This window comes from Pelophylax lessonae (assembly GCF_965119305.1).
Source record: "Pelophylax lessonae genome assembly, chromosome: 1".
Classification (NCBI taxonomy): Eukaryota; Metazoa; Chordata; class Amphibia; order Anura; family Ranidae; genus Pelophylax; species Pelophylax lessonae.
In genome coordinates this window covers 67,434,742-67,458,706 of record NC_138768.1, presented here as the reverse complement: position 1 = coordinate 67,458,706, position 23,965 = coordinate 67,434,742, and the positions used below count along the sequence as shown (strand labels likewise).

The 23,965-nt window shown below is 45.0% G+C and overlaps 1 protein-coding gene across 1 annotated transcript in view; it reads left to right on the top strand.

Annotated features, from left to right (window-relative positions):
- The window catches only part of LMAN1 (lectin, mannose binding 1), a 180,972-nt gene that overhangs the window by 48,578 nt on the left and 108,429 nt on the right, over positions 1-23,965 (top strand). The window contains 1 exon segment of the mRNA XM_082275150.1: positions 128-275. Within this exon segment, the coding sequence (XP_082131276.1) occupies positions 128-275 (148 nt within the window).

The window sequence follows — 23,965 nt, the reverse complement described above, 5'->3', positions numbered from 1 at the left end:
ATAGGTTCACTTCAGGGATATTTTCTGATTGACTATCTCTAGGATATAGTTGGTAAATTTGCAAGACAAACGGGCTCGTTGATCATTTCTATATCACTATATACTTGCTGTTTCTCTTAATGCCTAGAAATTCTGTGGGAGAAACATTAAAACTGGTGTCTGGAAACCAGAATTTAGGCGCTGCAGGCTATGAGACCACACAACACTTCAATGACCTCAAGGAGCACCTCCATGTGGTGAAGAGGGACATCGAACATCTAGTGCAGAAAAACTTGGTAAGGAGATTTTTTTTTTTCCTGTAAAGCCTGGTACACCCAGCCCCAGCGGGCTGAACAGAAAAAAAACATATGAAGAAATTGCTGTACTAGCAATGCGATACAGCAAACCGTCAGAGTGGTAGCCAGCAATTACAGGGGGAGACATCCGCGATGGTAGCCACCATGCCACTTGCATACCAGTTTTTTTATTTGACAGTGCCCTCTGACCTTTACTCCTAGAGGGGAACCATATGAGAGGTAGACCTTCATTTATCAATCTTCACATCTACAAACTGTTAATAAATATTAAAACTAAATTACATATTTTCATTATGTTTGTTTCCTTGACATGAATGTATTTAATTTCATACTAATTGTTTTTTTTCTTCTTCTTTTCAGCCACATGAAAAACAACAAAAGTGTCCAGAAATTCCCATCCCTTCATGTCTTTCCACGACACACTTCTTTGTGTTTGTAGCAGTTCAAAGTGTATTATTAGTTGGTTACTTTATGTACAGGTGAGTAAAACCTCTGCTAACATCTGTCAGTGGACATCTTTAGCTGTGTACTTGAGATCAGGTGACTCATTCATTGGCTGTAAAGGGGGTTTAAAACCCTCTTTCATTACATTTCCTGGGTATGGCACTTTTTCTAGGACAGGTGGTTGTACCATTTGTTTTGTTCTTTTTGGCGCTCTTAAAGTCTTCAGATCAACACTTCCTTACCGGCTCATATTTTTTGTCTAAAATGATGCAGCGATGGGGCATGATCATGGAGAGTCAGGAGAGAAGGGGCAGATAACTCATGTTGTCAAGTTTAGGAGATTAATTGAAATAGAACAGGCATTTCAATATGGGCTAGATGCGGGCCCCAGTGATCTTAGGTTTAGATCTTAAAAAAAAGAATGCACCCTTAGCTGTTCTTGCGTTGATAAGGTACACGTTCTTGCATAATTTTTTAGTATTGCAGAAAATGCTTTTTGGCTCCTTTCTCTGTGATTTAATATGGTAAGTGGCATTTTTTATAATGTTCGCATACACCCGAAGGCTTCTGTGTGACAGTCTAAACAAATCCAGTTACTATGTGATGCATACGTCTCGTAAGGTAAACAAAATATTTCTTTTACCTTTTCTGATAAAGCCAAATCCTCCATTTGTGTCTCCCCCTCCCAGACACTGCAGATCACAGTAGGAGGGTTTCAGCAAGTGATTCACAAGCTACAGGACTGTAAATCAACAATGTCTAAAGCCCCACCCCTGCAACTTTTTTTTTTCATTACTGGCAGGACATGTATTTTTCAGACTTGTGAAAAAACTGATGTTGCAGATGCACTTTTATAATTAAGTGCAACATCAAATATTTTTTTTTAATAGGGGACTATAGTTCTTGAAGTGGCAAAATCTTGTTTTGGAATTAAGTAGGTGTCGCCCAGGTAGACATAATGTGACACCCCCCCACTTGAAGACTTGATCCTCAGTTCTGCCCACTGTGTCATCTGAGTTTGAAGTGCCTGTTGTAGATGTTGGCAACCCTGCCAATTTCAGAAACCGAGAACAGACGGTTAGTTAAAGAGCTTTGCAAACCAAACAATATGAACATTAGGTAGGTTACCATTTGCCTTCCCTAATAAGCTTGGAAGTGTAATACAAATCAAGTGCTGCTATATATTACAATTTTTTTCTATTATTTGGAGGAAGACAAGTCTTTTGTTTGCCTTTAATTACCTGTGTTTTTTTTTCCCCCCCAGAAATCAGCAAGAAGCAGCAGCTAAAAAGTTCTTTTGATGAGCCATTGTACCGCATGTCTACTTGCGCCACAGTACACCCGGTGTAGGCCTTTTTGTGAAGGACTGCTCGACTAGTTTAAATTATTGAATTTTTGAAAAAAAGAAAACGCGGCAAGGAATTTCTGGTTTATAAAAAGATGGCTATGAATACAAGAAGGGGATCCTGAGGAAAAAAAAAATATTTTTATCTATTTTTTAAACTATGTCCACGAGAACTGTGTGATTTCATTTTATTGCAATAACCTCTAGTGTGTGATTGATAACGGAAAGACCCAGCTACACTCAGGGCTGTTTTTTTTTTTTTTCTCCTTTCTTTAGCAATAGTCATGCTTTTGTTTTGTTAACCTTAAAGTAAACCTGTTGTTTTGCCCTTCAGGGCAAAGTGACAGGTTCTCTTTATAGCCCACCCCTTTTGCTATGAATACTTATATTTTTAGCTAGCTAAAACTCTTAGAAATACACAGTACTCTGGGTATGAGACCATGTGACCTTCTCCTCTTCCTTCCCCTATGCAGTGCACTATTGCCAGGTCTGGCACCGTCACATGGGGGTGAGGGGAAGGTCTTTAGCCCTGTGTAAGTGCTTACTCAGAGCCTACACCAAATTTTCTATTAGGGGCTGCTGCAAGAGAACACGGTGGTGTGGAGGTGCAGGAAAGTGTTAAGTATTAGTTGCAGAGGAGGTGGGAAATGTGACTGGTTCACTTTAATGCGTGAGAATATTTCAAACTACTATTAATTCGGCAATACTGTAAACATTTTGGTAGAAAACCACTTCAAGGTATATGCTATTCCCTAAAAGTATTTTACTCTTTAACCTCCTACAGTCACCCACTTGCACCTTTTTAATAAAAGGGTTTTCCACTTTAATTTTAGGGGTACACACACACAGTTGTGTTTTGAAAGCCTGTAAACACATTAAAACACTCTGACTTGCAATTGGTATGCAGTTTAGTCACATGGTTGACTATAGAGAGAATGAAGACATTTTTGATCCAAGTACGCAATTCAATTTCCACTAATGCATATTGTAAAGTGCATTGTTGAGGGGTTTTGCTTGATTGTAAATGTGCTGGCTACCCAGAAATAATTTTAGATACGATTTGGATGTTGCATGTGTGTATTCTTATATCAAAAATACTGATGAAGTTTTAGGAAGCACTAGTCATGGGCATCAAAAGCTGCAATGAATCCTAAGTGTGTGTGTACACCTAAACTGACTCCTCTGTAACATTGAGCATGCCGAAAGGTACTATTAGAACCAGAAATTACATCTATATACTGTGTTTTATATACTGTGTTTTTTATTGAGTGGGGACAATTCAGTATACAAGTTATAAACCGCACATATCCTAAGAGGTGAGAAAGGCCCCTCCACTTGGTTTTCCCTAGCTTTAAAGCCCTTCTGTATCAGTATAGAACATTTTGCTGTGTGGGACTGAAGTCTGCTTGTCAATTCTGAGCCATTTTTGTGTCCAATTTAGCGTATCCTTTTTCTGAATTGAATCTGTACCTTGTCCATGCAGAGCAAAACCGGTTACTTTAATAATTATCACTTAGCTGGTTTTATTTGCCCTTCTGCGGGTCTGTTTAGTTACAGAGGAAGCCTTTTGTAAGCAAGGCATGATCTGGGGCTTATGCAGATCATGCCTTGCCCTCATGTGACCACACTAGTTGGATGAGTGGGCAGTCACCAAGTACGAGCACTGGAATGTGGTAGAAAGGAGAGCGAGTCACCTGCTCCTTATACCTGGATCTACCAGGTATTCTTCTCTCCTTGTGGTCAAACAGAGCCATGAGGAGCAAAGTAAAGGTAAATATTAGCAGCTGGTGGGGCACCTGTTGAATGTATATCAAGATTAGTTAGCGAAACTGACAAGTTAGGAAATGGTTGATTGTACCTCTTCCAGAGCACTCTTGGATCCCTAAAGCACAGGGAAGCTTAGCTTGCAGCTCAAAAGCCAGTGCTTTGGCATGCCTCCTTCAGTGGATGAGTAAGCATTTTGTAACTTAGAGGGGTGTTTTTTTGGAGGATATGGGGGGCCTGAGTTCAGGTCCAGTGTTGCAAGCTCCCATATCACTCAAAAAGCTTTAGGTGTTTGCAAAGGAAGATGAAGGGGGTCAGACCACCCAAAGTAATATTTTACTAGTAGCTGGTGCCCGATAGGGGGGAAAAAAAATCGTTCTCCAACACCATTTCTGACTGTTTTTCTGTCCAGTGGGAGTTTTTCTAGGGATAACTTCATCTCCCAGTTTAATGAATTTTTTTTCTTATGGGGCAGGAAACGTAGGACCCATATACAGTCAAAGGTCAATTTGAGGTTCTTGGCATGCATTCCAGGATACTTGGGGATGAAAACATGCATTGCAGTCTTCATAGTAGACATGTAAAAGCTAGTCGTTCTAGAAGACTATTCTCATCCTTGGAGTTTGTAAGCATTAACAAGCCTGTGAGGGACCAGACCCAACCCCACTGGTCATTTTGAGATAGAAATCATGTCATTACAAAAATTGAAAGCCCTGCTAGTGACCAATCATATTGGGGTTTGAGAAGTATCTGGCTAACCAGCAACAACTAATGGTAGTTTACAGTTTGTGTTAATCTTGCATACCAATGAATGAATGAAAGAATCTGTAAGTAATGCATTGCCTTCAAGGATTCTCTGCTTAATTCAGATAGGACATGATTGTATCTATAATGCAAATACAACACAGCTGTTAATCCCTTCCCTTGCAAGATGCTTCTTCAGCTGTCATCCTAAGCTGCAATACGTTAACACATAATCACATACTGTTTCTTGGCCCTATATACTATACATTGGTTTGTGGCCGGTTGCGACTGTGAATATGTCACTGCTGCTTTTGAATTCTAGCATCTAGAAATGTTCAGCTGGATTGTGCACACCTAACAATCAAAACTACTGTTACCTGTATTAGCCATTCGGATTCCATTTTTTATGTGCAGTTTAGAAAGTATAAACTGACATATTTTTTTTCAACCTGACATATTTTAACTACTATTCTTAGTTTAAATTACTTGCCAAATAGTCTTTCATGGTAAACACTTAAGTGTGTGCCCTACTGTGTCCATTTTAGTATTCTACAAAATACCTTCCCCTTTAGTGCAGTTCAATACTGAAGTATAAGGCAGGGGAGGAGTGTAGAGGCTGAGTGAGTAAACAGGGGTAATGTCCCATAGTGGACACTGTGGGCCTGACAACCAAAAGTCAAGCCAAATATTTTCTGTGCAAAAAGGCAACCACATTTGGTGGGGGCGCGGTGGTCACATTCTAGTTACCAGTATTTCCTGTAGTTTTCCCATTACTGATTGTACATGCCTTGTCTCTATATGGAGATGACCATCACAGGGCTTTGCTTTCACATCTGTGTCTGATGACTGTTGATCTAACAATTGGTGGGAAAATATTCAAAAAGCAGAAGAAGTGCACTGAACAGACATCCACAGAATGAATGAAGCAGGATCAGGTAGATCATTGCACTGCAGGTCCTCAGGTACAGCTTCCTCTCCAGCAAGGAGAACCATGAGCAGCACAGTAGTGAAACCACTAAATCTCACTTCAGTGACCAATTGCTTCTAAGGCCCCTTTCACACGGGCGCATCGCCTGATGGAGTCTGTTCTGCTCAGTGGGGGATCGATACCCGCTTAGCAGGTGGCTGACAGCTCCATCTCCGCTCTGTGTGCAGAGAAGGAGCTGTCAGATCCCTGCTGTCCTCTATGTGGAGATTGGATGAGAATGGACCGCCTGTCCGTTCTCATCCGATCCTCCAGACGTATGGAAAATAGGGTTTCCATCCGTCCGGATTTCACAGACAGGATCGGATAGCAGCGGGTGTCAGCGGAGATGTCTCCGCTGACACCTGCTGCCCCATAGGGATGCATGGAGCATCCGATCAGGCCCGCCTGAAAAACTGACAGGCGGATCGGATCACCCGTGTGAAAGGGGCCTAAGGCATTGCTGACTCGATCGGTGCCCTAGGTAAACTCCCTCTCTAAATAACATCTAAAAGGCTCAAGGTATAAGACCTACATTGCTGTTTTTCAGGACTCGATCAAGACAAATTGTAAATTGTTCAGGTATTGTTCATGCACAATTGATATCTTGACTATAAGATAGCAAATTGTGAAGGACGTAAGTACTATTGACATTTAACCTGGCCGTTCTGTAACCTTAATACAATTTGTGAAAAACTGTGATCCTTTGTCTGAAAAAAACTGCTGTCTATACATGTAGAAGTTTGCATCCTTATTTTTATGTGTCCTGTTGACCAAGTGTGATCCAAGAACTGCATGGTCCCCATAGTGCCATTAGAACTTGCCCTCATTTGACCCTGTGCAAGTTCTATTGTCGGCATCGTATAGTGGAGGGGCTGGAAATGAGCTTCTTAGGCGGTTTGGTTCTATACTGTTGTTCCCCATTGTAAGGAAATGCATTTTAGTCATAAATATGTGTATTTAGTGGTTTCCATAGCTCTTTATATTGAAACCATGTCCCACTTTTCCATTTGCCTGGAATTTTTTAGTTTTGGCTTTGCTCATCTCCACTTTTATAAGTTAGCTAACTTAAAGCCTACAATAGTTAATTGTAAAATGATGTGCATTAGACTTGCCTTTTGCTGCTACTGATTGTAGGTGTGATGTGTTTGTGTTTTCTCTTAATGTAGAAGTCGGTTCAGTTTGTTGCCGGTAGGCATACCATGTGTGGGCACAACTGTCCTACCTTCGTAAATCAAATATGCTGCCTTAATCTGTGTTCATCTCCAAAGCTAAGTCTGTATGCTGTAAGAATTGATGTGTAAAAATTGGTTACTGGAATATTGCAACAATTTTCATCCTCTTTCATACCCCACCCATCAAAAAAAATTAATAAAAAAAAGTTGTATATCCTTGGCATAGACAGATCAACATTCCGGCCATTTGCAAAGCCTTAAGAGACAACTGAAGGGTGTTTTATTTTTGTTTTGTTTTTTTAATTCAAAAAATGTGACGGTTTTGTAATTGTTTTCTTAAGCATCCCTTAGACGAGCATACAAAGATTTTTAGTGTCAAAGGGCAAATTTTGCATTAGTTAATTGTGCCATCTAAGGCAATCTTCTGCAGACTGTTTCAAGGAGGTTTTTAAGGAAAAGCCACTCATAGACTGATCAGGTTTACCCAATTCCTGCTAAATCAGCTGAAATGTGAGCTGTTGGGTTTGCCCCACAAGCATTATCCAACTCAACAAAAGTCAGTTTAAAAATGTGCTGGGCTGGATGAATAATCATATCGGATGAAGTCACTTTTTTGGCATCGCCATTGTATGTAAGCAGCTATGGATGCCGTGACTGCTTGAATACAAGAGCCAGCAGGATAAGGCCTGTCTTCCATGTGCTTCAGCTTCTATAAGAGCAGTGTGAACAGCAAGCTTTGACAAAGCATTTGCAGAGCTTTCAGCAAACGTTCTTGAAGCTTCAAAAGAACTAATTAGGTTCAGTTTGTAAGTTGAACATTGATCCCAATGAGAGTGTTGGTTGCCACTTTAAGCAACCTCAAGCCTCAAGTGCGGAAGCCTACTAGCAGCTTGTTTAAAGTGACAATCGGCAATGTCTTTAGAATCTTTGTTTAACATTTACAAACTGGAGCTGAATTGTATTTTAAAATCTTTAACAAATATTGTGTAAAGCTCTGCAAATAAAAGCTTGCTGTTCACACTGCTCTTATACAAGCTGAAGTCCGTTTGAAACAGGCTGAAATTGGGTGGTTTTTGGGAGCACTGGCAGGGGAATCGCTTTAGAGAAAATTAAGTCCTGTATGGAAGCCTTAGGAGTTCAGCCCTTTCCAAACATTTACCGATGAGTGAATTACTTCAGCTCAATATCTTTTGTGTTTGTGCGAAAGGCTTTGAAATGTTTGAGACCTTCTCGGCAATCATTGTTAGATGGACTAGTTGGTGGGGTTGCCACAGATAGCCCTGCCAGTAATTAAGGCTCCCCAGTCTACCTCAGCATAGTTAATTTTCGGTTAAAGTATAAGGTTTGGGGCATGGTTAGCTTTTGGCTTTTCTCCTCCGTCAGTTTTGTAGAGCCTATTTACAGTTAGTGCCCTAGAAACAAAATGCATCAGATATAATCCAACGAACTTGGGAGATCTCTTTATATGATATTGGTTATTCTGATGGTGAAAGGCTCTGGTCATAGCCCTTTAGAGAGGTCCAACAGGGTTCATCATCACAGAAAAGTCTTGGTTTGACCTGAATATGATCACATGAAGTTTGCATAGCTAGTGGGATATATTCTGACGATAATAACAAGAAACAGCCAAAGGGGAACTTGTCAGAGAACACTGTCTATATAGTAATATACAAAAATGTCTGTATGCCCAATAATCTGTTGTGTGTACAGAAATGCCATTTGAACCTAACAGATAAAAAATATGCCATCAGTATTTCCATTCATAAATACAATGTATTTGTTTAGCCAAAATTATTAATTTGGAAATGTTGTTTTTTTTTTTTTTCCCTTGCAAATTATTTGAAATGTTTTGTTGTCCACAAAAACAGTATTAAAGCAGTCATGCAGCTAATTAGCTGTATACATTTCAAATTTATTTCTGTAAATTGGGCATTTTTTATTTTAACTTTGGAAAAAATAAAGAAGTTAAAATAGTTAATTGTGTTGCAGTTTTATCTTTGTACCTTGAAACAGTAATGGCTTGTTCACACAAAATACTGATACTAATTAAACGCGCCTATAGCGTTAATATGCGTTAATAGGTGCGGTTGATAAGCATTTATTGAGCATTAAAAAAGCTCCCCCAAGCGCCTGATGCACGTTGCCGGCGGGTTTGCTGCGCATTACCATAGACTTGAATGGAAGGAGTTTAAGTGCTTCAACTCCTTTCAAACTACTGAGGCTTCACTTTTGAAGCGAAGCAATTCTAACAATAAAAATTACTGATAATACAGTAAATATAAAATCACACCCAGCGCCACTGCTAACTCTATTTGTGTAAGACCAATAGCTGCCACTATCACAAAATATCAATTAAAACCAACATGTTAGTGAAAAAATATAATCAATAGTAAATATTGACCATAATCTGCCCCAACAATAGTAGCGCTAAAATTCATGCACCCAACAGGATGTAAGGATGAAATCATAAATGATTTACTCAGAAGTCCACCACGTGATCAAATAATAGTGATGAGTCAATAACACCGCTTTATTGTCTGGAGGCTTTGCAAGCTGTTATAGATGAGTGACTTTCACCACACCACGTGACTTCCTCTCCCCATCGGCAAATGCACTCAACAGATAGTGATAAATATGAGCCTTGAGTAGAAATCGCGGATTCCACTTCTCCACCTCCAACACTTGATCAATGCTCATTTAAAAAAAATATAAAGCAACACATAGCTTAATCCTGTTTTCAGAATGTATTAGTCCACAGCACACTTGAAATACAACTCACATGGTAAACAATAAAATCGCATATGTAAAATCACATCAGGATCGTCTGTCATTTGGTATCTCTTACCAACTCTCGAGACCTTGAGCCGAGTGATTCCCGGGTGATATTAAACAATCCGACATCCGCTTACTGAAGTCCCGTGGTCATGCTCCGGACGCATTTCGTCATTTTGTCTTCTTTAGTGGGTGTGGCCACGCAACTCGACCTCTCGCATTTATACAGTAACGGGCTGAAGTGCTACCTACTTCCGCCCACAAGTCCCTACGGTGTGCTGCCTGAATCAAATTTCCTATACAGTAATCTCCCATATTGGAGAGCCGGTAGATGTTGCAATCCACCAGCGAAAGCTGCATTCTGATTTAACAGTGGCATGTAATGAAACCATTGCTTATGGTGTATAGTAAATCATATGAAAATACTTTGTATATCAAGCAGCTCAGCGCCAAAATCATGTTCACATAAAAAAACGAAATGTTAAACAATCCATATATATGATACATAGTGATCCACACTAAAAGTAAATTTGAATAAAAACTATATAAATTAAATATTAAAATGATAAAACCCATTAGAGTTTAAAACCTGCCACCACCAAGATCTAAGACCATACAAGGTTAATTACATGCTAAAATACCAGTTCATCGTTACAGGTCCCATCTATTAATCTCAAGTATTAAATTTAATAGCCAAAATAGAAATGAGCTCCTATTTCATAGAAGATATCTAGATTGCTCTATAGGCAATTTTTATTCAAGCAGCACACCGTAAGGACTTGTGGGTGGAAGTAGGTAGCACTTAGGGTGTTCCTGTATAAATGGGAGAGGTTGGGTGGCCATGCCCGCTGAACGGAATGAAGAAATGCGTCCGGGGCATGATCATGAAACCTCAGTAAGCTGATGTCCGATTGTTTGGTATCACTCGGCTCAAGGTCTCAAGAGTTGGTAAGAGATACCGAATGACCGACGATCCTGATGTGATTTTACATATGCGATTTTATTGTTTACCATGTGAGTTGTATTTCAAGTGTGCTGTGGATTTATAAATTCTGAAAACAGGATTACGCTAAGTGTTGTTTTTATATATTTTTTTTATATGAGCATTGATCAAGTGTTGGAGGTGGAGAAGTGGAATCTATGATTTCTACTCAAGGCTCATATATATCACTATCTGGTGAGTGTGTTTGCCGATGGGGAAAGGAAGTCACGCGGTGTGGTGAAAGTCACTCACTATAACAGCTTGCACAGCCTCCAGACAACATAGCGGTGTTATTGCCTCATCACTATTATTTGATCACATGGTGGTCTTCTGAGTGAATTATTTATGGTTCAGCCTTACATCCTGTTGGATGTATGAATTTTAGCGCTACTATTGTTGGGGCAGATTATGGTCAATATTTACATTACCCATCAGGTGCTGGCGGGGGCCAGCATAGAGGAGGGTGGAGACGCAGGCACCAAAGGTAGGCAGCTGGGTGACAGAAGGAGGGGTAGAGGGAAGAGTGCTAGGGAGGCCAGTCCTGAGTTGGAACACCCCAACAAATATGCCAAGTTGCATGACGCTGGGGATATCAGCTCAGGGGTGGCAGTGCTGGAGCAGGCGCCCTCCCCCAGCTGCCAGGGGAGCGGCGGCTCCAGGAAGGAGGGGGGGCGTGACTCAGGAAAGGTTAGAGAGGTTGTGGTAGTGGGTGACTCAATTATCAAGAGGACAGATAGGGCTATCTGTCAAAACGATCGCGGTAGCCGAACAGTATGTTTACCAGGCACTCGAGTTTAGCACATCGCGTATTGGGCGGGTCTGGGGAGGACCCAGCGGTCATGGTACATGTGGGCACCAACGACCAAGTAAGAGGAAGGTGGAGGATCCTAAAGAATGATTTCAGGGACTTAGGGAATAGATTGAGAAATAGGACCTCCAAGGTGGTTTTCTCTGAAATACTGCCTGTCCCTCAAGCCACACTAGAGAGGCAGAAGGAGATTAGGGAACTTAACAAGTGGCTGAGGAACTGGTGTAGGAAGGAGGGGTTCGGGTTCCTGGAGAACTGGGCTGACTTCTCAGTCTGTTACCGGCTCTTTAGTAAGGACGGGCTGCACCTTAATGGGGACGGTACAGCTCTTTTGAGGAGGAAGATGGCCACAAAGTTGGAGGGGCTTTGAAACTAGGAGGAGGGGGGCTGTTCGGACAAAACACAGACTATACAGAAATAAAATTAAGCACTATGCAATATCGACTTCAACTAAACTAAGAGGGATATATGCAAATGCCAGGAGCCTAGCTAATAAAATGGAAGAGCTGGAAATGTTAGTACATGAGGAGGACATAGACCTTGTGGGAATAACAGAAACTTGGTTTGACTCCTCACACGACTGGTTGGCCAATATCCAAGGGTATTCTGTGTATCGGAGGACAGGGAAGGAAAGAGAGGGGGGGGTATGTCTCTATGTCAAGAATAATGTAAGGGTGGTGGAGAGGAGTGATATTATGGAAGGGTTAAGTACGGAGTTAGAATCTGTGTGGGTAGAACTCCATAGGGAAGAATTAAAGGCGAAAGTAATTGTGGGGGTTTGCTACAGACCACCAAACCAAAGGGAGGAGGTAGAGTTGGAATTTATGGCACTGTTGGGTAAAGTGGCAAAGCTGGGGCCAGTCATCATATTAGGGGACTTCAATTATCCTGCCATTAACTGGAAAGAGGGGATTGCACAGTCGCATAAGGCCTGTTTCTTCATGGAAACCTTACAGGACAACTACATTTTCTCCTACTAGAATAAATGCAGTGTTGGATCTATTAATTACTAATGACCTAGATCTAATCTCCAATGTAGGAGTCCGGGACAACTTGGGTTCTAGCGATCACAGGTCAATCACATTCAGCATAAATCACTACATAGCAAGGCAGGAGGGCAACATAAGAACACTAAACTTCAGAATGGCAAACTTTCCCAAACTGTGCTCAATGATGGAGGAAATAAACTGGGACAAAACTCTAGGATCACTGAACACAGAGGAAAAATGGGATTGTTTTAAGAATATATTAAACAATTACATATCGCAATGCATTCCTATGGGAAATAAATTTAAAAGAGCCAAACCTGGCTGGCTTAGCCGTAATGTAAAGAAACTTATTCGAGAAAAAATTATGGCCTTCAAGAAATATAAATCGGAGGGGACGTTATCGGCTTTCAAACAATACAAGGAATTAAATAAGAAATGTAAATACGAAATCAAAATGGCAAAAATTAACTTTGAGAGACAAATAGCGGAGGATAGTAAAAAACGGATTTTTGTAAGATCTTACCGTAAAATCCTTTTCTCTTAGCTCATTGACAGACGTAGTCTTCTTGATTCACAAGAACTGGGTTATGTTGTCTCCGCAGGAGTAGGACTAGGCAGAAAAGAAAAAACGTTCTGGCTCCACCCTAGGGGCAGTCCCAGAGGGTATATCCTCCCTCTCTCTGCTACAAGGCATCAGTTCTGTCACAAAGCAGCAACAGAGAATTTAACCCAACCCAACTCAATGATAGAGGGGCGGGTACTACGTCTGTCAATGAGCTAAGAGAAAAGGATTTTACGGTAAGATCTTACAAAAATCCGATTTTCTCTGTCGCTCATTGACAGACGTAGTCTTCTTGATTCACAAGAACTGGGACATCCAGAAGCAGTGCCACAAATGAGGGGTGGGATTGACCGAAATCAAAATCCAATCTAGAAGGCCCAACCGGTGCCAAACTAGAAGTTTTAAAGGCTCATTATAAACAAAGAATGAGACTCAAATAAAAATTCCAACGGAAAAAAACCCTCGAGGTAGACCACTGGTCTCCTCAAATGGCGGCCTGCAAAACCTTGCGGCCAAACGAGGCATCAGACGATGCCATTACATCAACTTTATAATGTTTTGTAAAGGTATGCACCGACGACCAGGTAGCCGCCTTGCACACCTGGACCACTGACGCCTGATGGCGAAAAGGCCCATGACGCACTAAGTGCCCGAGTGGAGTGCGCCTTAACAGGGAACGGGGGCTCCCGACCCTTAATAGAATAAGCCTGTACCACCGTCTGTCTGATCCATTTGGAAATAGTCGCGGCAGATGCAGGCAACCCCTTTTTGGGTCCATCCGGGATCACAAAAAGTGAATCCGTCTTGCGAAACGAGTCTGTCGTTTTCAAGTATACCCTGATCGCCCGGACCACATCCAAGGAGTGCAAAGCAAACTCCCGAGGATGACTGGGCTTAGGACACAGGGAAGGTAATACAATTTCTTCATTCAGATGAAATTCTGAAACCACTTTTGGTAGGAAGGATGGATTCGGACGAAGAACCACCTTATCTCTATGAACCACCAGATATGGGGAACGACAAGATAATGCGGCCAGTTCTGACACCCTGCGTGCAGAAGTGATAGCCACCAAGAAGGCCACCTTCTGGAACAACGTAGGTAGAGGAATCTCCCTAATATCTTCAAAGGGAGGTTTCTGAAGAACCGACAATACTAAATTAAGATCCCAGGGTGGTAACGGCGCGCGCACTGGCGGAGCCAGATGTCGCACCCCCTGGATGAAATTCCGCACCAAGGAATGAGTAGCCAAAGGCTTCTGAAAGAAGATAGCTAAGGCTGAGACCTGACCCTTGATAGTACTCAAGGCCAGTTTCTGCTCAACCCCTTGTTGCAGAAAAGCTAATATTCGACTAACCGAATAAGACCGTGGACGGAACCCCAGAGGTTCACACCATGCAATGTAGGACTTCCATGTGCGATGATAAATCTTTCTGGAAGTCGCTTTCCTTGCTTTAACTAGAGTAGGAATAACTGAAGCTGACAATCCCTTGTCCTTCAGCACCTGGGTCTCAATAGCCAGGCCGTTAAAGCCAGCGATCGTAAAGCAGGATGGAAGATCGGTCCCTGAGACAGTAGGTCCTCCCTGAGAGGAAGTCTCCACGGGACGTCCGCCACCAGTCTGACCAAGTCGGCGTACCACGCTCAGCGAGGCCAGTCCGGAGCTACCAGGATTACTGGAATTCCTTCCTCCTCTATCCTGCGAAGAAGTCTTGGCAGTAACCCGAGAGGAGGGAAGGCATACATTAGCTGGTATTGCCCCCACGGGGCGATCAGTGCGTCTGCGGTCTCTGCTAGAGGATCGCGGGAGCGAGCCACGAATCTCTGTACTTTCCTGTTGAATCGTGATGCCAACAGATCCACATCCGGGGTGCCCCAACGTAGGCACAACTGGTGGAAAACTTCTGGATGGAGGGACCATTCCCCCTGATCCAGAGTCTGACGGCTGAGATAATCTGCCTGCCAATTTTCCACCCCCGGAATGAACACTGCAGAGATCGCTGGAACAAATCGTTCCGCCCAGCGAAGAATGCAAGCCACTTCCTTGGCCGCTCGGACACTCTTGGTGCCCCCCTGGTGATTGACATAAGCCACGGCCGTGGCGTTGTCCGACTGGATCAGAACCGGGCTGCCCTGGAGCTGCTCGGTCCAGTGAATCAGACAAAGTCTGATCGCTCTCAGTTCCAATACATTTATCGGCAACCTGGATTCTTCCGGGGACCAAAGTCCCTGGACAGATAACTGACCGAGAATTCCTCCCCATCCGGATAGGCTGGCATCCGTGGTCACTATCGTCCAATATATAGGCAGAAATGACTTTCCCTGGCTGAGCATCGGAGACCGAAGCCACCAGACCAGAGACTCTCTGGTCTGTTTGCTCAATCGGATCCGATTGTCCAGGGATTCCGGATTCCATCTGAGAAGAATCTCTTGCTGAAGAATTCGGGTATGGGACTGGGCAAATGGGACTGCTTCGAAGGAAGCCACCATCAACCCTAGAACCCTCATGCAAGTTTGAAGAGAAGACCAGCTGTTGGATAGTAACAACTGGACTGCTGATTGAATCTTCCGGAGTTTCCCTACCGGAAGGAAAACTCTTGTCCTGACTGTGTCTAGAATTAGACCCAGATATTCGAGCCTCTGGATGGGAACCAGAAATGACTTTTGCTGGTTCACCAGCCACCCGAATTCCTGTAAAGAAATTATAGTAATTTCTATGTTTTGTAGCAGGGTCTGAGGAGACTCTGCATGAAGCAGGAGATCGTCTAGGTAACCTAGAATCGATATGCCTCCTTGGCGCAGTAGTGCCAACATTGGGGCCAACACCTTCGTGAAGACCCGAGGAGCCGTGGCGAGACCGAAAGGTAACGCCACAAACTGATAGTGGTTCTCTTCTACGGAAAAGTGTAGAAACCACTGATGTCCTGCGAAAATGGGAATGTGAAGATAGGCGTCCTTGATGTCTATGGACGCTAGGACATCCCCTGGATGCAGGAAGGCTGCTACTGTGCGAATGGATTCCATCTTGAATTTTCTTATGTTGAGAAAGGAATTGAGTGCCCTTAAGTCCAGAATTGGACGCACTTTGCCCTCTTTCCTGGGTATTGTAAATAGGTTTGAATAAAACCCCTGAAAACGTTCTGTTCAAGGAACGTGGACTACCACTCCTTGTTGTAGTAAATCCGTGACTGCTCTCCGCAGATCTTCTAGACGATCCGGGGATAGTCGGATATTGGAAGGGAAGAATCGCGCCGGTGGGAGAGATCGAAACTCGATCTTGTACCCTGACCTTATGACTTCGCAAACCCACTTGTCCGGGATTCTGGAAAGCCATGGATCCGGGAACCGGCGAAGACGTCCCCCCACCCCAGTTATGGGTGGGGGCGCACCTTCAGGCTTTGGACGATTTATCTTCAGGTCTGGAGGGGGCGGGCTTTTGCTTGCCCGACCAACGTCCCCTGAAGCCTCCTGAAGGAGCTTTGGAGGACTTAATTTTTTCACCAGCGGGACGAAAAAACTTTTTGTGAGCAGAGAAAGAAGGCCCTCGTCTTTGACGAGGTCCTTTACCTTTAACATTTTGCGGTAAAAAGGTGCTCTTTCCTCCCTTGAGATCCTTAATGATCTCATTTAAGTTGGCTCCAAATAGACGCTCTCCTAAAAAGGGGATATTAGCCAATGCTTTTTTGGAACCTTGGTCGGCTAACCAACCTTTTAGCCACAGTGTACGCCTGAGAACCACTGCTGAAACTGATGCTCGCGCCAATAATGGAGTGGCGTCTAATGCCACATCACACACAAACTGTAACCCCTGTATCATTTGTTCCAACAAATCTGATACCGCCTGAGGGACTTCTTCTAAGTCCCGGCGCAACCACTTGGTCCATTCAGTTACAGTCTGCGAAACCAGTCCAATAGCAATTATTGGTCTGAAAGCTGATCCAATCAAGGAAAACATGGTGCGAGACATAGCTTCTATCTTGCGATCCACTGGATCTTTAAAAGACGGAGCGTCTTCTAAAGGAATAACCGTGGCTTTATTCAATCTAGCAATTGGTGAATCCACCACAGGTGGTTCTGTCCATTTCTTAATGAGGGTTTCCTCAAACGGATAACGCCTGTTAATGCGTTTAGAAATAGCAGAAGTGCGTTTTGGCAGACTCCATTCTTCTTTGATTGGATTGCCAAAACATTTGGGCAATGGAAAAACCTTCGCTACTTTGATGCGTTTTTTAGTCCCAAAGGGGATTTCAGTTTCAGCTATATCCGACGGAATACCCTGTAATCTTAAGGTTTTTTGAACAGATACAATGAGTGCGTTTACCAACGCTTCCTCTCGGGCTATGGCTGATGCCGAAACATCCTCCTCACTGTCTGAAGAGACAGTACCCGAGACACCAATCCCAGATGAAGTACCTGCAACTGCAGAAATGGGCTCAGATTCTGAATCCGAAGTTTCAGATAATAAGGGGTTAGGCGGGGGTCGCTTTCTTGCGCCCTGTCCCTGACAAGCCACTTCCACCCGGGACACAAAAGTTTCCATAATAGCTGACAATGATTCAACCGTCAGTGGGGTGCTGGAGGATCCTGCAGACACCTCGAGGGGATCCGGTGGAGATACATGAGTGGCAGGGTCCATGTTAATTCAGGACACCTCTGCCAGAAAAAACAAAAACTTTTTTTTTTTTTTTTAATTAAAAAATACCTCCTTTTTTTTTTTTTTTATGTGTATCCCCCTAGCGCAATAGCGCCCCTCAGAGTACCTGCTTCTCGATCCCCACAGAGAGAGAGAGGGACCCTCAAGGCTCACCACCCGATGCAGAGAAGTTTCCAACCAACTGCAGTCAGCGTCTGTCTTTTACAGACTGGAAAGGGCTGTGTTAGTTTTCCCGGGTAGAAGGACGTAGCTCCGCCCCCTGTGTACGCCTTCCGGCGTTCCCAGCTCTCCACGAGGTAGCTGGGCTCATCAAACATGGCCGCCCCCATACAGGAGACAATAGACTCCAAAAACATGGCGGCCGGCGTGACCTGAGGACATACATGCACCCGGTCTACGGCAAAATGGCGGCGGACTGCCGAAATCGTTTTTCCCAGCACATCCACCTGCATCTCTGCTAAATGGCGGTTTATCGATCTGCAGGAGGTACACTACAATTAAGGTAGGATTATACCTCCTATGTCTGCTGTAATACTACAGTCTGCTGGGTAGAGTGTTAGCTCTCAAACCAAGTCCACTTCCCACCAAACACATGCTATATTTACAAGGGGGACTTTTAGTGTCAGACAGATACTGACCATGTATGGAGGGGCCCATAATTCATACTGCCTCTTAACGAGGAAAAAAGGGAACGTTTACTCACCATACCGAACCGACAGGCACCCTCTCTTCACAATACCCTCTCCACCGGGGCGGGGGGTTGTGGACCACTCCGGACGCCTCGACTCTCTGGTTCCTGGCGTCCAAGCGAGACTTTTAACTCGCAAGGTCAGTCCCTCCAATGGGACTCCGTCGCGGCCGACCCAGCGCGGAGCTCTGGTCTGCACGCGCTCGTAGGCAGAAACCAGGGTGACCACTGGATCTCAACATCCAGCCCGTCGCCCGGCCCCGCATACTTACTTGAATGTGTCGCGGCCGACCAAGCGCAATGCAATGGTCTGCGCGCGCTCGTAGGCCGGCTGGGGTGACCACTAGTGTCGCCCAGTCCGGCGTATTTGCTTGAAGATCTCACAGGAAAAAACACTGGAGAAAAACTACCTAAAAAATATTTTTTCTAAAAAAAAAAATCTTGCCAGGACCAGAGATCCCAGCAAGGAACTTAGGTCCTTACTCCTGACTAGACAGAAAAAAACTGATGCCTTGTAGCAGAGAGAGGGAGGATATACCCTCTGGGACTGCCCCTAGGGTGGAGCCAGAACGTTTTTTCTTTTCTGCCTAGTCCTACTCCTGCGGAGACAACATAACCCAGTTCTTGTGAATCAAGAAGACTACGTCTGTCAATGAGCGACAGAGAAAAGAACCCTAAGAAATTCTTTAAATATATCAACAGCAAAAAAACGAGGTCAGAGCATGTTGCACACATCATTAACGCTGACAAGGAAAAGGCAACTGTGCTTAATGCTTTCTTCTCCTCAGTCTTTACACAGGAAAAGGATGGGTACGCTGACCACGACTGTATGGTTAACAGTAATTCACAGGACTTGCCGCTATGGCTAACAGAGGGGGAAATCAGAGAAAGGCTGGATAAAATTAGCACAAATAAATCACCAGGCCCGGATGGAGTACATCCGAGAGTACTCAATGAACTCAGTAAGGTTATATCTAGACCACTGTTCCTGATCTTTGCTGACAGTAGTCAGGAACTGTACCGGGTGACTGGAGAAAAGCTAACGTGATACCAATATTCAAAAAAGGGCAGAGGCATAGCCCAGGGAATTATAGGCCAGTCAGCCTGACATCAATAGTATGTAAACTTCTGGAGGGGATGATAAGGGACTATATCGAGGAGTTTGCTAAAATCGATAATATCATCAGCAGTAATCAGCATGGGTTTACAAAGGGGCGTTCCTGTTAGACCAATCTGTTAACATTCTACAAGGAGGTTAGCTGTGAGCTAGACAGTGGGAGACCAGTGGATGTGGTGTACCTGGATTTTGCTAACGGCTGATTTATAAATTAAGGTCCACAGGCATCGACCACAAGGTTTGCCCTTGGATACAGAACTGGGCGTGTCCAAAGGGTGGTAGTAAATAATGCATACTCGGGCTGGTCTGAGGTGGTAAGTGGGGTCCCACAAGGCTCAGTATGGGTCCAATTTTGTTCAATTTATTCATAAACAGCATTGAGGACGGGGTCAGTAGCTCGATCTCAGTGTTTGCAGATGACACAAAATTGAGCAGGACAATAACTTCACATTGGGAGGCAGAAATCTTGCAGAATGACCTGAACAAAATAACAGAGTGTGCAACTTCATGGCAAATGAGGTTTAATGTGGATAAGTGCAAGGTATTGCACTTAGGGACTAATAACGCATTGGCAAAATACACGCTAGGGGGGGGGAACCCCTGGGGCTATCAAAAATGGAGAAAGATCTTGGAGTTCTAATAGCAGATAGACTTGGCAATAGTATGCAATGTCAAGCTGCGGCTGCCAAAGCCGGCAGAATCTTAGCATGCATAAGAAAGGGGATGTATTCCAGAGACAAAACTATAGAGCAGCGCCAGTCTCAGTGCAGTAAGTTTAAAATACATTTTATTGTAATATATGCATATATTACAGTACCATATGTGAGTGTCTTATTACAATAAAATGTAATTTTAAACTTACTGCACTGAGATTGGCTCCACTCTCTTCCCCCCTCTCTATTTCACACAGAGCTGCTTCATACTCTGCAAGCTGACTTGACACCCTCTCTCTCTGCACCAGTGCGATTTGGCACCAGCATCATCTACCCCATGCTTTTTTATTTTCCAACTGCATTGAACCTTATTTCTATTCCTAACATTCTCACTGACTTTTGTTTAGAACTATTGTCTCCCCCCCCCCTTTTTTTTTTCTTTTCCACTTATCAGGCTAGTTTTCCCTATAGCACTCATCATCCTCCCTTCTTTCCTTAGACAAATGTCAAGCATCCTAGGAGACTTCGGGAGGAGGGTTTTCGTCAGCTAAGCACACCCTCCTGCCTGCATGCCTTAGCAAAGGGCAATAGACCCTAGGATGTAAATGCTACATGAATCATCTGCCCTTATTCAGGATGACCACAGCCAGAAATTCGGGGGTTGCTCCCATCAAAATAAGGCATGGAGAGTAGAGTTGAGCGGACACCTGGATGTCCGTGTTCGCCGGGTTCGGCCGAACTTTAAAAAAAAGTCCGGGTCCGTGTCCCGGACTTTTGCCGAACTTTTCCTGGACACCGAACCCCATTGAAGTCAATGGGGACCCGAACTTTCAGGCACTAAAATGGCTCTAAAACACCAATGGAAAGGGCTAGACTGCTGCAAATGGCAGCAAAACGTAGTTAAGAGCATGGCAAGTGCTCTGCAAACAAATGTGGATAGGGAAATAACTTAAAACGACAAAAAAAAAACAGAAAAATAAAACAATGTTCTTCATCTCTGAAGGACGAGGCCCATATGGAGTAGGAGGGAGGTTGAGGTGGTGGTGGATGTGGTGGTGTCATAGGCGTGTGCACAGGGTGTGCCGGGTGTACCTGGGCACACCCTAATCACCTAGGGCACATAGCATTATCACTCTGTTTGCCAGTGAGTAGATGGGAAAGATCTCCCTCGGACCTGCTCTGCTCTATTTCTCTTTGCCAGCAGGGAGAGTAATGTATCGGGGCCATGTACATGTAGGCAAACACATGCATGTGTATTTAATATAATATAATGCAATAGGCTGCGCACACCTATGGGTGGTGTAGGTGGAAGCGGCGGTGGAGGAGGACCAGGGCCGGATTAAGAGCATCATGGGCTTGGTGCTGAGGATTTTGAAGGGCCTTAAGGGCCGTGCCTTGGCATGCACCCAGAGGAGGAAGGGTGCAGCCATGCATGCCTAATTCCACATGGGATGCTGTCTCTGAAGCCCATAAACACATCCATGCATCTGCAACTGTCCCTCCTTGTCCGGCCTTCGTGCTGTGTGGGGAGGTTCTGAGGGAGCTGCCTGGGGAAGCGAGCATAGAAGCCAGACTTCTGTGTTTACAAGTGACCGAAGAGCGGTAACAGTGAATATGGCCAACCCGGGGCCTGGAGCTGCAGCTCCAATAGCCCCTACGTTAATCTGGCCCTGAGGAGGAGGACGAGGTAGCCAACACTGCTTCTTTTCACAAATTTTAAATGAGAGTACACCCCAAAAGAGTGAGAGCAAAAATGGAACAATGGCTGGGTAAGGTCAGTATCCATCGCTATTATGCACAAGGTACGGAAAAGTCCCGTGGGATCCATGCCTGGTTAATTTTAATGAACGTGAGCTTGTCCACATTGTCTCTGGACAGGCGGCTGCGCTTGTCTGTGATAACGCCCCCAGCCGTGCTAAATACCCGTTCAGATAATACACTGGCTGCAGGGCACGCCAGCACCTCCAAGGCGTAAAGGGCAAGCTCAGGCCATGTGCCCAACTTGGAGACCCAGAAGTTGAAGGGGGCAGACCCCTCATTCAGTACGTCTAGGCGTGTGCACACATACTGCTCCACCATGTTGGTGAAATGCAGCCTCCTGCTAAGACGTTCCATATGAGCTGCTGGTGCTGCTGTTTGTTGTGGCGTGCTGAAAAAGCTTTTCCACATTTCGGCCATGCTAACCCTGCCTTCTGAGGTGCTGGCGGTGCCCTGGTTGCGTTGGCGACCTCTTCCTCCTCCTCCTCCTCTGCCTTGTGCTACTGTTTCCCCGCTGTCAGGTGGGAATGCCAGCAGCATCGCGTCTACCAGCGTGCGCTTGTACTCGCGCATCTTGCGATCGCGCTCCAGTGAGTGAATTAAGGACGGTACGTTGTCCTTGTAACGGGGATCCAGCAGCGTGGCCACCCAGTAATCAGCACAAGTTAGAATGTGGGCAACTCGGCGGTCATTGTGGAGACACTGCAGCATGTAATCGCTCATGTGTGCCAGGCTGCTCAGAGGCAACGAAAGGCTGTCCTCTGTGGGAGGTGTATCGTCCGTGTCCTCTGTATCCCCCCAGCCACGCACCAGTGATGGCCATGAGCTGGCCTGGGTGCCACCCTGCTGTGAACATGGTTCCATCTCCTCCTCCAGCTCCTCCTCATCCTCCTCATCCTCCAGAACTGTGCCCCTGCTGGACAATTGTGTCCCTGGCGTTTGTGTGTGCAGGAACCCACCCTCGGAGCCCCTTGCGAATGACTGCCCTGAAAGCCTTGGAAATGTTACCTCCTCATCCTCCTCCTCATCCTGTGCCACATCCTCTTCCATCATCGCCCGAATTGTTTTTTCAGGGAGGCATAGAAGGTGGGATAGTTAAGCTGAGAACGGCGTCATCGGCACTGGCCATGTTGGTGGAGTACTCAAAACAGCGCAACAAGGCACACAGGTCTCGCATGGAGGCCCAGTTATTGGTGGTGAAGTGGTGCTGTTCCGCAGAGCGACTCACGCATGCGTGCTGCGGCTGAAAATCCACTATGGCCTGCTGCTGCTCGCACAGTCTTTCCAGCATGTGCAAGGTGGAGTTCCACCTTGTGGGCACGTCACATATGAGGCGGTGAGCAGGAAGGCCGAAGTTACGCTGCAGCGCTGACAGGCGAGCAGCAGCAGGGTGAGAACGCCGAAAGTGCGCACAGACGGCCCGCACTTTCTGCAGCAGCTCTGACATATCGGGGTAGTTTTTAAGGAACCTCTGCACCACCAAATTCAGCACATGCACCAGGCAAGGGATGTGCGTCAAACCGGCTAGGCCCAGAGCTGCTATGAGATTTCACCCGTTATCGCACACCACCAGGCCGGGCTTGAGGCTCGCTGGCAGCAACCACTCATTTGTCTGCTGTTCCATGCTCCTCCACAACTCCTGCGCGGTGTGTGGTTTGTCCCCAAAACAGGCAAGTTGTAAAACTGCCTGCTGTCGTTTACCCCTGGCCGTGCTGAAGTTGGTGGTGAAGGTGTTACGCTGTCCGGATGAGGAGGCGGTAGAGGATGAGGAAGCGGAGTAGGAGGAGTTAGGAACAGGAGGAAAACTGAAGCGCCCTGCAATCCTCGGTGGTGGAAGGACATGCGCCAAATTGCTATCCGCCTCAGGCCCATCCGCCACTGCATTTACCCAGTGTGCCGTTAGGGAGATATAACGCCCCTGACCGTGCTTACTGGTCCACGTATCGGTAGTTAGGTGGACCTTGCCAGAGATGGCGTTGCGCAGTGCACACCTGATTTTTTTCCCCCACTTGGTTGTGCAGGGAAGGGATGGCTTGCCTGGAAAAGTAGTGGCGGCTGGGCACGACGTACTGTGGGACAGCCACCGACATAAGGTTTTTAAAACTGTGCGTCTCCACCAGACGGAATGACAGCATTTCAAAGGCCAATAATTTTGAAATGCTGGCATTCAGGGCCAGGGATCGCGGGTGGGTAGGGGGGTACTTCCTCTTCCTCTCAAGTGTTTGGGAGATGGAAAGCTGAACGCTTCCACT